Here is a 12,458-nt window from a genome sequence, read left to right as displayed (position 1 = left end):
GAAAAAACCCTGGGTGGGGTTGGGGGGAGGTCCAGGTTCAACTCAACTGAGGGGGCCTCTGTAGTGCCTCTGGCTTTGGGGTGTGGAAGATAAGGACCAGGTCCCTAGGAGGCTCCCCAGGGCTGAGTGAGTGGCACAACACCAGATGGATTTCCCTCTCCTCTATACTAGAGGGACCATCCCCTGGCTGCCCCTGCCGTATCTCCTCTCCCTCCTGTACCTGCAGGACCTACATGGGCAGAGGGTATCCTTGGAGGTGGCCCTAGAGGACAGAGTTGGTCCCCAGAGAACAGAGGGCTCAGCCTGGAGGGTGGAGGGGGCTGAGAGAGAGGGGTGCCCTGGAGGATGGAGGGGGCGCCCAGACGTAGGAGGGAACCAGACAGTAGAAAGGGATCCTGGATGGGGGAGGACCCAGGCTAGGGAGCAGACAGGGTCCCTGGAGAGGTGGAGGGGGCTGAGAGAGAGGGGTGCCCTGGAGGATGGAGGGGGCGCCCAGAAGCAGGAGGGAACCAGACAGTAGAAAGGGATCCTGGATGGGGGAGGACCCAGGCTAGGGAGCAGACAGGGTCCCTGGAGAGGTGAGGAGGCCCACAGAGGATGGGTACCCTGGAGGGTAGAGGGGGGCTTCCAGATGGCCGAAGGCTCAGCCTGGAAGGAGGAGGGGGCCCTGGAGGCTGGAGAGCCAGAAGGGGGGCTCTGGATGGTGGAGGGGGCCCTGGAGAGTGGTCCCAAAGGGTGGAGTGCTGGGCCTCGGAGCCTTAGGAGACTTCCCAGAATCAAATGGGTGGTGGGACACTAGGTAGTTCCCTGCTCTTAAAACCCAGCAGGAGCCTCCCCAAACCAGCCTACCTTTTTCTCTCCATAAATGAGCCTCCTAACTCCCTCTTACATCCAAGGATCCACCCAGGTGGAGGGGGGGTCTCTGAAGAGCGAAGGGCTCTTCCAGAGGGTAAAGAGGGCTGAGGAGGGCAGACAAGGCCCCAGAGGGCAGAGGTCCAGGCCCTTGGGCCCCAGAAGGCTCCCTGGGCCCAAGTGAAAGGGGAACCCCAGGGGCTTCCCCAGTAGATCTTCTGATCTCATCAGAGGTCCCTCCCCTGCCCAGAGGAGCAGGTGCACTGCTCCCAGCACCCAAAGGCGCCCAAGCCACTCCCAGTGCAAACTATTCCTCCCCCTCAGTCACCGCTGAGTGAAAGGGGAAGCCCCCTAGTGGATCCTCTGATCCCTGAGGGATCCCTACCCCTCTCAGGTGAGCAGGCACGCTGCTTCCAGTGACCAAAGGTGCCCAAACTGCTCAAGGCACCACAGCCACTCCCCCTCCCCAGCAACCCCACAGCTGCTGGTCACCAGGGTTCACGTCTCCTCCATCCTCCTTACCCAGTTGTTCCCAGGGCTCCTCCCTCCAGCCTGTCCACAGGAGGTCCCCCTCTAGCACCTGGTGAGGATCCCAGGTGTGGGCAGACATGCCTCCCTGTCTCCTCTCTCCCCAGTCTTGGGTCCACCCTCAAAGCATTCTTGACATTTCATTTCAAACTGGATTAGAGTGGAACTTCACTTGGCATTCCTACTACTATGGCTGTTTTCATTGCATTATGATGCACACTCATGCTTCATCAATTCACATTCCTCTTTGTTTCATACCTCTTTTCAAAACTCATCTTGTAGAGCAGGGAATAGAAAACTTTTTGAAAAGAGCCAGAGGGTAAAAAATTTCAGTTTTACGGGATATATGGTTTCTGCTACAACTACTCAATTTTGCCATTGTAGAATGAAAGCAGCCATACACATTAACAAATGGACATGGTTATATTCCAATAAACCTTTATGTACAAGAACAGGCAGCTGACAGGATTTGGCCTATGGACCATAGTTTACTGATCCCTCATCTAGAAGAATCTTCCCTAAATAACTTTGCTTAGCTGTGATCACTCCATTATTCTACTTCAAAATACATGTACTATATTCATTTACAAATAGTTATAAACTTCTGAATATTTTTATGTGGTCAGTCTCTCACTTAGAATACTGTACAGATTTTTTAAGGAAAACTGTTATTTCATTCATACCTAAGCCTAGGAGTAACACTGAGTGTTAAGAACATGAAGACAAATAAATCCCAGTCTACTTGCACAAAGAACTCACAAAGAACAGATTAACAGGACAGAGCAACTCAAATACACAATCATAATATAATTTGATTTTTGCTATAAGAGAGATTTGCTATACAAAGCGCTCTGAGAAAAGCAAAGGGAATGATTGACTTTGCTTGGGGAGAGGAGGAAAGCTTCACAGAAGACTTGAAGTTGAGATAGGATTTTCAGAAAAGAAAGATGAATAGGCATTTGAGTTAAAGGAAATGTAGTATAAAGGTACTAAGACATGGAAATGGATTAAGTGTATGGATAACAACCAGCAGCTACTATAGATGGAAAGGGGTAAGGGAAGCTACAGAGACAAATGACAGAAACTGAAGAAGATGAGAATACAAAAGAAAGTATCAGCAGAGAGTGCCATTTGCCACAATAAGACAATGTTATATACATACTGAGGAGTCTGGATCATTCTAGAGATTATATTTAAATATTCAATATCATGATCTGATTAATAATATTTTATACCCATAAAGAGGCTTTAACTTTTTCAAAGACTTTCATGTATATTATCTTTAATGTTCATACGACTTCCACACTTACATGTCTACTAAATTCTAATAATGATCATGAACTTATGAGGTAGAAAGAAGAGTAAGATTTAGAGGCAAAAAGATTCAGGACTAAATCTTGCAGTTTATAGGAACAACATGTTGAGTAAGTCTCTTAATCTTTCGTTGTTTCTACAGAACAGGAATAGCAACAGCCCCTGTTTCATTAGATTACAGAAAAGACTATTTGAGGCAATTATGTGAAGAGTACTTTGTAAAAGAGCTGCAAAATGACATGCAGGATTTGTGAAATTGCAGGATAAGTTGGTAAGAAAGGATGAGATACTTTTATTTACTTGAACAGCTTTTTGTGACACATACATTCATTCACAGCCTAATAGAAGATAACTCTTCATTTCTATCACATATAAGTACAGGTTCTGACCTTTTCGAGGATCTGATTTTTGCATGGTATCATCAGCTATATCAAATAGGAATTTCCTCCTTAATAAGATGGAGAAATCTAGAAGCAAAAGATTAAAAAAAATTAGCAATGTGAACAATTGTAGATCAAAGGAGACCTGCAATGAAATTAGGTTTTAATCAGAGAAAACCAGCAGGCTGAACACCCAGAAGGGCTTCCCAGGGGCAGTAATTTAGTTAAGTTTCCAATTTCCAGGATCCTTCCCTCAGCTTTTTGAATTCAGAACCCTGATTCTGTTAAAAATAGAACAGACTTTTCAGGGCATTAATAGGTCATTTTAAACAATAATGGATAAACTAGAAGGTTATTCTATTAATTCACTGTGAGAAATATAACAGCCATATAACCAAAGTATTGTACACTGAAAACTGCAAACATCGCTGAAAGAAACTGAAGAAACAATGAAGTATAAAGACATTTACATTCATGAATTAGAAGACTAATGTTAAGACAACAATACTACATAAAGATCTACAGACTCAATGCAATCCCTATCAAAATCCCAATGTTTTTCTGCAAAAATAGAAAAAGCCATCCTAAAATTCACGTGATAGCTCAAGGACCTCTAACAGCTTAAACAATCTTGAAAATGAAGAATAACGTTGGAAGATTCACAATTCCTGGCTTCAAAACTTACTACAAAGCTATAGTAATTGAAATAGTGTATGTGGGGGGGGGTACTAGCAGAAGAACAGATCAACAGAAGAGAGAGCTCAGAAATAAACTCAAATATATACAGTCAAATGATTTTTAATAAAGGTGCCAACACCATTCAATGGGAAAAGAATACTCTTTTCCACAAATGATGCTAGAATATCTGGATACCCACATGCCAAAGAATGAAGATGAACCTTTAGCTTACACTGTATATAAAAATTAACTCAAAATGTATCAAGACCAAAACTTTAGAGCTAAAATTATAAAACTTTTAGAGAAAACAGAGAAGAAAATCTTCATGACACTGAATCTGGCAATCATTCTGGAATTTGACATCTAAATCTCAGGAAACAAAAGAAAAAAACAGATAAACTGAACTTCATCACAATGAAAAACATTTGTGCATCAAAGAGCACTATCACATGGATGAGAAGAAAACCTACAAAATGGCAGAAAACATTGGCAAATCATTTATCTGATAAGGGACTAATCTCTAGAATATGTACAGAACTCCTCCAATTCAATGACAAAAAGAAACCCTCAAATAATCCAACTGAAAAATTAGCAAAGGACCTGAACAGGTATTTCTCCATTTATCTATGTGTGCGTGCTAAGTTGCTTCAGTCATGTCCAACTGTTTGTGATCCTATGGACAGTAGCCCACCAGGCTCCTCTGTCCATGAGATTCTCCAGGCAAGAATACTGAAGTGGGTTTCCATGCTCTTCTCCAGGGGATTGAACCCACATCTCTCACATTTCCTGCACTGGCATGCAGGTTCTTTACCACTAGTGCCACCTGGGAAACCCCCATTTATCTATATAGATGGCCAATAAGTACATAAAAATCAACACCACTAATCATTAGGAAAGTGCAAGTTAAAGTCACAATGAGATACCACTTCACACCCACTGGGGTGGTTATTATGAAGGAAAAAAAAAGAAAAATCATAAGTGCTAGCAAGGATATGGAGAAATTAGAGCCCTGTGAATTGCTCGTAGAAATGAAAAAATGGTGCAGCTGCTGTGGAAAACTTTAAAAAGTTAAACATGGAATTACCAAATGACTCAGTAACTCCACTTCTAGGTATATTCCCAAAAGAACTGAAAACAGGGACTGAAACAGGTACCTGTACACAAATGTTCAGAGCAGCATTATTCACAACAGCAAAAGGATAGAAACAATCTAAGTGTCCACCAATAAGTGAATGAATAAATAAGATGAGGCTTATACATACAATCGAATACTATTCAGCCATAAAAAGGAATAAAATTCTGATACATGCTGCAACATGGATGAATCTTGAAAACATTACGCTCAGTGAAATAAGCCAAGTACAAAAGGCTAACTACTGTATGACTTCACTTGCACTTGGCAGCTGGACTAGGGAAATTCCTGAGAAAGGAAGTAGAGCAGAGGTTACCAGGGGCTGTGCAAAGAGGGGGGATGGAGAGTTATGACTTAATGGGTACAGAGTTTCTGTCTGAAATGATGAGAATATTCTGGGGTTGGACAGCAGCGAAGGCTATACATCACCATAAATGTACTTAAGCCTTAAAACAGTTAAAATGATAAATTTTGTTATGTATTTTTAAAATATATTTTTAATTGAAAGATAATTGCTTTATTGTGTTGGTTTCTGCCATACATCAACATGAATCAGTCATAGGTATACATATGTCCCTGCCCTCTTGAACCTCCCTAACACCTCTCACCCCATCCCACAGCTCTAGTTTGTCACAGAGCCCCAGTGTGAGTTCCCCGAGGCATACAGCAAATTCCCACTGGCTATCTATTTTACATATTGTAGTGTATATGTTTTCATGCTACTGTCTCAATTCTTCCCACCCTCTTCTTCCCATCCTGTGTCCACAAGTCTGTTCTTTATATCTGCGTCTCCATTACTGCCCTGCAAATAGGTTCATTAGTATCATCTTTCTAGATTCCACATATATGCATTAATATATGATATTTGTTTTTCTCTGACTTACTTCCTTTGTATAAAAAGCTCTAGGTTCATCTACCTCATCAGAATCAACACAAATGTGTTCCTTTATATGGCTGAGTAATATTCCATTGTGCACATATACCACAGATTCTTTATCCATTCATCTGTTGATAGACATCTAGCTTACTTCCATGTCTTAGCTGTCGTAAATGTGCTGCAATGAACACTGGGGTACATGTGTCTTTTTCAATTATGGTTTCCACAGGGTATATGCCCAGTAGTGCGGTTACGGGGTCATATGGTAGTTTTATTCCTAGTTATTTTAAGCAATCTCCATACTCTTCTCCATAGTGGCTGTATCAATATACATTCCCACCAACAGAGCAAGAGGGTTCCTTTTTTCCCACACTCTCTTCAGCATTTACTGTTTGTAGATTTTTTGATGATGGCCATTCTGACTGGTGTGAAGTGATATCTATTATAGTTTTTGATTTGCATTTCTCTAATACTGAGCGATGCTGAGCATGTTTCCATGTATTTATTAGCTACCTGTATGTCTTCTTTGGAGAAATGTCTGTTTAGGTCTTCTGTCCACTTTCTGATTGGGTTGTTTGTTTTTCTGGTATTGAGTTGCACAAACTGTTTGTACATTTTAGAATTTAATCGTTTGTCACTTGTTTCATTTGCAATTTTTTTTATCCCATTTTGAGGGTTGTCTTTTCACCTTGTTTATAGTCTCCTTTGCTGTGCAAAAGCTTTTAAGTGTAATTAGGTCCCACTTGTTTATTTTTATTTCCATTACTGTAGGAGGTGGGTCACAGAGGATCTTGCTGTGATTTATATCAAAGAGTCTTCTGCCTATGTTTTAAGAGTTTTATAGCTTTGGGTTTTATGTTTAGGTCTTTAATACATTTTGAGTTTATTTTTGTTCTTTGTGTATGGTGTTAGGAAGTGTTCTAATTTCATACTTTCACATGTCCAGTTTCCCAGCACTATTCACTGAAGAAACTATCTTTCGCCACTGTAAATTTTTGTCTCCTTTGTTAAAGGTTAGGTGCCCGTAGCTGTGTGGGTTTATCTCTGGGGTTTCTATCTTGTTCCATTGGTCTGTATCTCTGTTTTTGTACCAATACCATACTGTCTTGCTGACTGCAGCTTTGTAGCACAGTCTGAAGTCAGGAAGGTTAATTCCTCCAGCTCCATTCTTCTTACTCAAGATTGCATTGGCTATTCAGGGTCTTTTGTGTTTCCAAACAAATTGTGAAATATCCTCGTTCTAGTTCTGTGAAAAATGTCACTGATAATGTGACAGTGACTGCACTGAATCTGTAGATTGCATTTAGTAGTATAGTCACTTTCACAATATTGATTCTTCCAACCCAGGAAAATGGAATATCTCTTCATCTGTCATCTTTGTTTTCTTTCATCAGTGTCTTATAGTTTACTGTACACCGCTCTTTTGTCTCCTTGAACAGGTTTATTCCTAGGTATTTTATTCTTCTTGTTGCAGTGGTAAATGGGATTGATTCCTTAATTTCTCTGATTTTTTGTTGTTAGTATAGGAATGCAAGGGATTTATGTGTAATGATTTTGTATCCTGTGACTTTACTAAATTCACTGATTAGCTCTAGTAATTTTCTGACAGTATCTTTAGGGTTTTCTATGTATAGTATCATATTGTCTAAAAACAGTGAATTTTCCTTTTCTATTTGGATTCCTTTTATTTCCTTTTCTTCTCTGATTTCCATAGCTAGGATTTCTAAAACTGCTGAATAACAGCTGTGAGAGTAGGCACCTTTGTCTTGTTACCAATCTTAGAATGCTTTCAGTTTTTCACCACTGAGAATAATGGTTGCTCTGGGTTTAGCATATATGGCCTTTATGTTGAGGTAGGTTCCTTCTATGCCTGTTTTTTGAAGAGCTGGTATCATAAACAGGTGCTGAATTTTGTTGAAAGCTTTTTCTGCATCTACTGAGATTATCACATGGTTTTTTATTTTTCAACTTGTTAATATGGTATATCACACTGATTGATTTGCGTATACTGAAGAATACTTGCATCCCTGGGATAAACCTGACTTGATCATGGTATATGATCTTTCTAATGTGTTGTGGTATTCTGTTTGCTAGAATTTTGTTGAGGATTTTTGCATCTATGTTAATGACACTGGCCTGTAATTTTCTTTTTTTGTGTTATCTTTATCTGGTTTTGGTGTCAGGGTGATGGTGGCCTTGTAGAATGAGTTTAGAAGTGTTCCTTCCTCTCTAATTGTCTGAGAGTTTCAGAAGGATAGGCATTAGCTCTTCTTAAGTGTTTGACACAATTCACCTGTGAAGCCATCTGGGCTTTTGTTTTTTGGGAGATTTTTTTTTTAATCATAGTTTAGATTTCACTGCTTGTGATCGGCTTGTTCATACTTTCTATTTCTTCCTGGTTCAGCCTTGGAAGGATGAATTTTTCTAAGAATCTATCCATTTCTCCCAGGTTGTCCATTTTATTGTCCATTGTTGCTCATAATAGTCTCTTATGATCCCTGGTATTTCTACATTGTCAGTTGTAACCTCTCCTTTTTCATTTCTAATTTTGTTAATTTGACTCTTCTCCCTTTTTTTCTTGATGAGTCTTGGCTAATGGTTTGTCAGTTTTGTTTTTCTTTTCAAAGAATCTACTTTTAGTTTTATTAATCTTTACTATTATGTCTTTTTCACTGCTCTATCTATGATTTCTTTCCTTCTACTAACTTTAGGGTTTTTTTATTCTTCTTTTTCCAGTTGTTTTAAGTGTAAAGTGAGGTTGCCTATTCTGTTTTTCTTGTTTCTTGAGGTAGGATTGTATTGGTGTAAACTTCCTTCTTAGGACTGCTTTTGCTTCATCCCACAAGTTCTGGATTGTAGTTTTTGTTGTCATTTGTTTCTAGGAATTTTCTGACTTCTCTTTTTATTTCTTCAGTAACCTACTCATTATTTAGAATCGTACTGTTTAATCTTCATGTATTTTTTAATATTTTTTTCCTGTAATTGAAATCTAGTCTCAAAACATTGTGGTCAGAGAAGATGCTGGATATGATTTCATTTTTCTTAAATTTACCAAGGCTTGATTTGTAACCCAAGATGTCTACCCTGGAGAATGTTCCATGTGCACTTGAGAAGAAACTGTATTCTGTATTTGGATAGAAAGTCCTGAAGACATCAATGAGGTCCATCCGGTCTAATGTGTCATTTAAGGTTTGTGTTTCCTTTTTAATTTTCTGTTTTAATTATCTGTCCATTGGTGTAAGTGGGGTGTTAAAGTCCCTTAGTACTATTGTATTACTGCCAACTTCCCTTTTATGTCTTTTAGTATTTGCCTTATGTATTGAGGTGCTCCTATGCTGGGTGCATAAATATTTACAAATCTTATGTTTTCTTCTTAGATCAATCCCTTGATCATTACTTGATTCAAAGCAGCAGTTCCCAACCTTTTTGGCACTAGGGCCCAGTTTCATCAAAGACAATTTTTCCATGGATGGGGTGGGGAGTGGTTTCGGGATGACTCAAGTTCATTACATTTATTGTGCACTTTATTTCTATCATTATTACATTGTGACATATAATGAAGTAATTACACACCTCACTGCTCATCTGACAGGAGGTGGAACTCAGCAAGTGATGGGGAGTGGCTGTAACTGCAGCTGAACGCTTGTCTGCTGCTCATCTCCTGCTGTGTGGCCCAGTTCCTAACAGGCCACAGACCGGTACTGGTTCATGGCCCAGGGGCTGGAGACCCCTTATTTAAAGCACCCCAAAATCTGGCATTTGTCATTTAAATGGGGGGGGGGCAAAAAGAGCTGAGGTTCTGAAGTTAAACAAGATTAATTATAGCATCCAAGGTCATATGGCTACTAAATGGAAAGGCTAAAATTAAGGGCTAATTTCAAAGTCTATACTCTCTTTGGTTTCATTATGCTTGCCTACTATAGTTTAAAAACAACAATAAATAAATCCCTTCCCTAGTTTACTTGTCATAGGCTATGTTATATAGAGAGAGGTTTGGCAAACAGTCAAGTCATATGTAATGTAAGAAATTACTATTAGCACAAGGAAAGAGCTTACTAAGGCAGTGGCTTTCAAGCCTTTTCAGTTGTGATCCACGGACTTAAATCCAGGAGTTTTTATAACAGTATGGATTCCTGAAAACCTTACATCTTATAAAATTATGCACCAAACGTGGGCTTGTGGTTAAAACAGAGTTACAAACAGACTACTAAAAGCTCATGGAACTTTGTATCCTTTATATATATATATACACACATACGTCGTAAGGATTTCAGTCATTAAGAAACGGTTAAAATTAGACCCAACAAACTAAATAGAAGGAAGAATGGGGTAATCCACTTTAGGATACTTTCCAGTTAAAATTATTTTTAAAAGTAAGTTTTAATGTATAATGGAATAAACCTGTAGTAATCCAGAACACTAAGCTTCTAAGAGTGACTTATTTCCCCAAGGTTTTCTGGAGTGGAAATTTGAATGTATGTCACCATATGCAGACAGAAGCCACTTAATAAAAGCTCTAAAGAGACAAAATTAAAACCTGAAGTCAGATTCATATGGGTTTGGGGACTGGTAAGAGATTATTAACCTGTTCATCATTTTTCAATCTGTTCACAACTGCCCAAGTAGACCTTTGAGAGATGTCTATGCCTCACAGTACCAGAGATCTCAAGATCAACTTTATTCTGTTAGAATGTAATAGGGTAGAGTCCTAGTTAGGAACTAACTCCTTAGATGTAGAGCTCTGAGAATAGAGTAAATCCTCACTGTTTAGACGATAGAGACAGGTACATAAAATAATTTGGACTCATTAACAGAGCAGTATCTATAAACCATTTCATAAGTCATCCCCCAAAGTCTCAGGTTCTCATCCTAAACAAGTGAGTTACGAATTCCTGACATTTTCCAGGGTCTCGCAGGAAACTTACAGAATTACAAACTTGGGGCAAATATGGTTTTTCTATACTAAGAAATTGAGATGCAACTTTGAAACTTGGCCTGGTTCATTCCTGGTTCATTCACTGAAGTCACCCGCTCAGGGCTTCAAATTCCTCACTTTAAAACCAAAAGATTAGAACTCAGGCAGGTCCCATGTTTACCACAAACCAGCTGCATGCCTCTGTTTCTTCATCATCCATCCTTACATGGGTTTGATTTTATGGTTTTGTAGAAAATACTATTGCTATTGATAAAATTTATCAAATGAGATCAGCTGTCTTCCTGTGAGCTACTCAGGCAATTGTCTTGACACCCATTTCTAGCTGGGACACCGAGATCACTGCTTTTTTCACTGTAATAGGAAGGCTAGACCACAGAAAGGGGCTTCCAGGGAAATGTATCTTATGTGAATCTGAAACAGCAGTCTCAGGAAAGGGCTCTCTTCTCTAGAAAACTGATTTGACTGAGAGGGTATGGAATAATCTTTGACATATGTATTAAGCTAAAGAATATTACAGATTTAAAAAAATTATTTGGGAGTGATAGAGAAAGAATATATAATAAGCATTTTAAACAGCTAAGGCAGAAGAGTGCTACCACTTGCCAGCAGTCACTCAACATTTACTAGAAACTTTCTTCATGCTAGTTCTTGAGAATAACACCTTTTAAAGCTAGTCAGAAAATCTTTGTATATAACTACAGACTCAGTAGGAACCAAGAAGCATGAGAAGAAAAAAACATAAGTCCAGTTTCAATTCAGAGACAGAAATCTGTGGTTATTTAGCCTTCTGAGTTTTTTTTTAAATCTGGGAAAATTAGCTTTAGGACACAAGATGCTTTCCTCAATTTCCTTAGCTTTTAATTCAGCAACTCATCTCTTAACTAAAATCTACTTTAATTCTTCTTCATTTTAAGTCTTTAGGGTTCAATAGACCAGGATTAGTGGTACATTGTATTTCAGAGAGCAATTTTACATGCTAGTACTAGTTAAAGAGATCTCCAGAAATTTATTTCATCAAAATCATTGATCATTGTTGAACCTGTGTGATACTCTTTAACATACAGCAGTGACTCATAACGTTTTTCCTTCTGAAATACCTGAAGAATACAAAACACTCCTATCAGCAAGGACAAGCTCATTAAATGAACTGGTTTTCAGCAAAAGGGTAGGGGGTAGGATTAATTTGATGGGGGAGGAAGGCTTCACTGGGTGGAAATTCCACCCAGATTCTGGAATCTCCAGGGGTATTTGTGTAAGCAGAAAAAGCAGCTTCCCCAGTCTATATTCCACTGCTTTTCCCCTTGACCCAGGGTATAGAACAGTGCTATCCAACAGAAATATACTTCAAGCCACTTACGTCATTTTTAAGTTTCTATGAATTTTAAAAAGTAAAAAAAGGAAAGGTGAAAATAATTTTAATAATGCATTTTATTTATTCCAATATATTGAAATATTATCACTTCAGCTAGTAATCATTATAAAAATCAATGGAAACACTTTATATTCTTTTTAATATTAAGTTGTCAGAATCTGATGTGTACTTATAAGTATAGCTTATCTCAATTCAGATGCTAAATTTTCATCAGAAATACTTGATATTTATTTTTCATAAAACTTACAGCTGAAAAGAAGATTTCTATAGTCAAAATTACTCAAAACACTTTAAAATTTTCCAATAACTGTGTGGAGACTGTTTTAAAATTTAATTAAAATTAAATAAAATTCATAATTCAGTTACATTAGCCATGTGGCTATTGTGTT

General features: G+C 38.7%; 1 protein-coding gene across 50 annotated transcripts in view; it reads right to left on the bottom strand.

Moving 5' to 3' along the window:
* SCMH1 (Scm polycomb group protein homolog 1) overlaps positions 1-12,458 on the bottom strand; it is a 202,021-nt gene that overhangs the window by 154,912 nt on the left and 34,651 nt on the right. For 40 of the 50 annotated variants that reach the window (XM_081492359.1, XM_081492374.1, XM_081492360.1 and 37 more), the window contains exon 2: positions 3,084-3,161. The exons of the other annotated variants lie outside the window; for them this stretch is intronic. Coding sequence is in view for 8 of the 40 variants with exons in the window: in XM_081492349.1 (XP_081348475.1) it covers positions 3,084-3,108 (25 nt within the window). In the remaining 32 variants the exon portion in view is untranslated. The remainder of the gene's footprint in view (positions 1-3,083; positions 3,162-12,458) is intronic. 50 annotated transcript variants of the gene reach the window in all.

Source organism: Giraffa tippelskirchi, chromosome 5 (genome assembly GCF_054371585.1).
Source record: "Giraffa tippelskirchi isolate mGirTip1 chromosome 5, T2T-mGirTip1v1.2.pri, whole genome shotgun sequence".
Taxonomy (NCBI): Eukaryota; Metazoa; Chordata; class Mammalia; order Artiodactyla; family Giraffidae; genus Giraffa; species Giraffa tippelskirchi.
The sequence above is the reverse complement of the archived record's forward strand: the minus strand, read 5'-3'. Positions and strand labels throughout refer to the sequence as shown.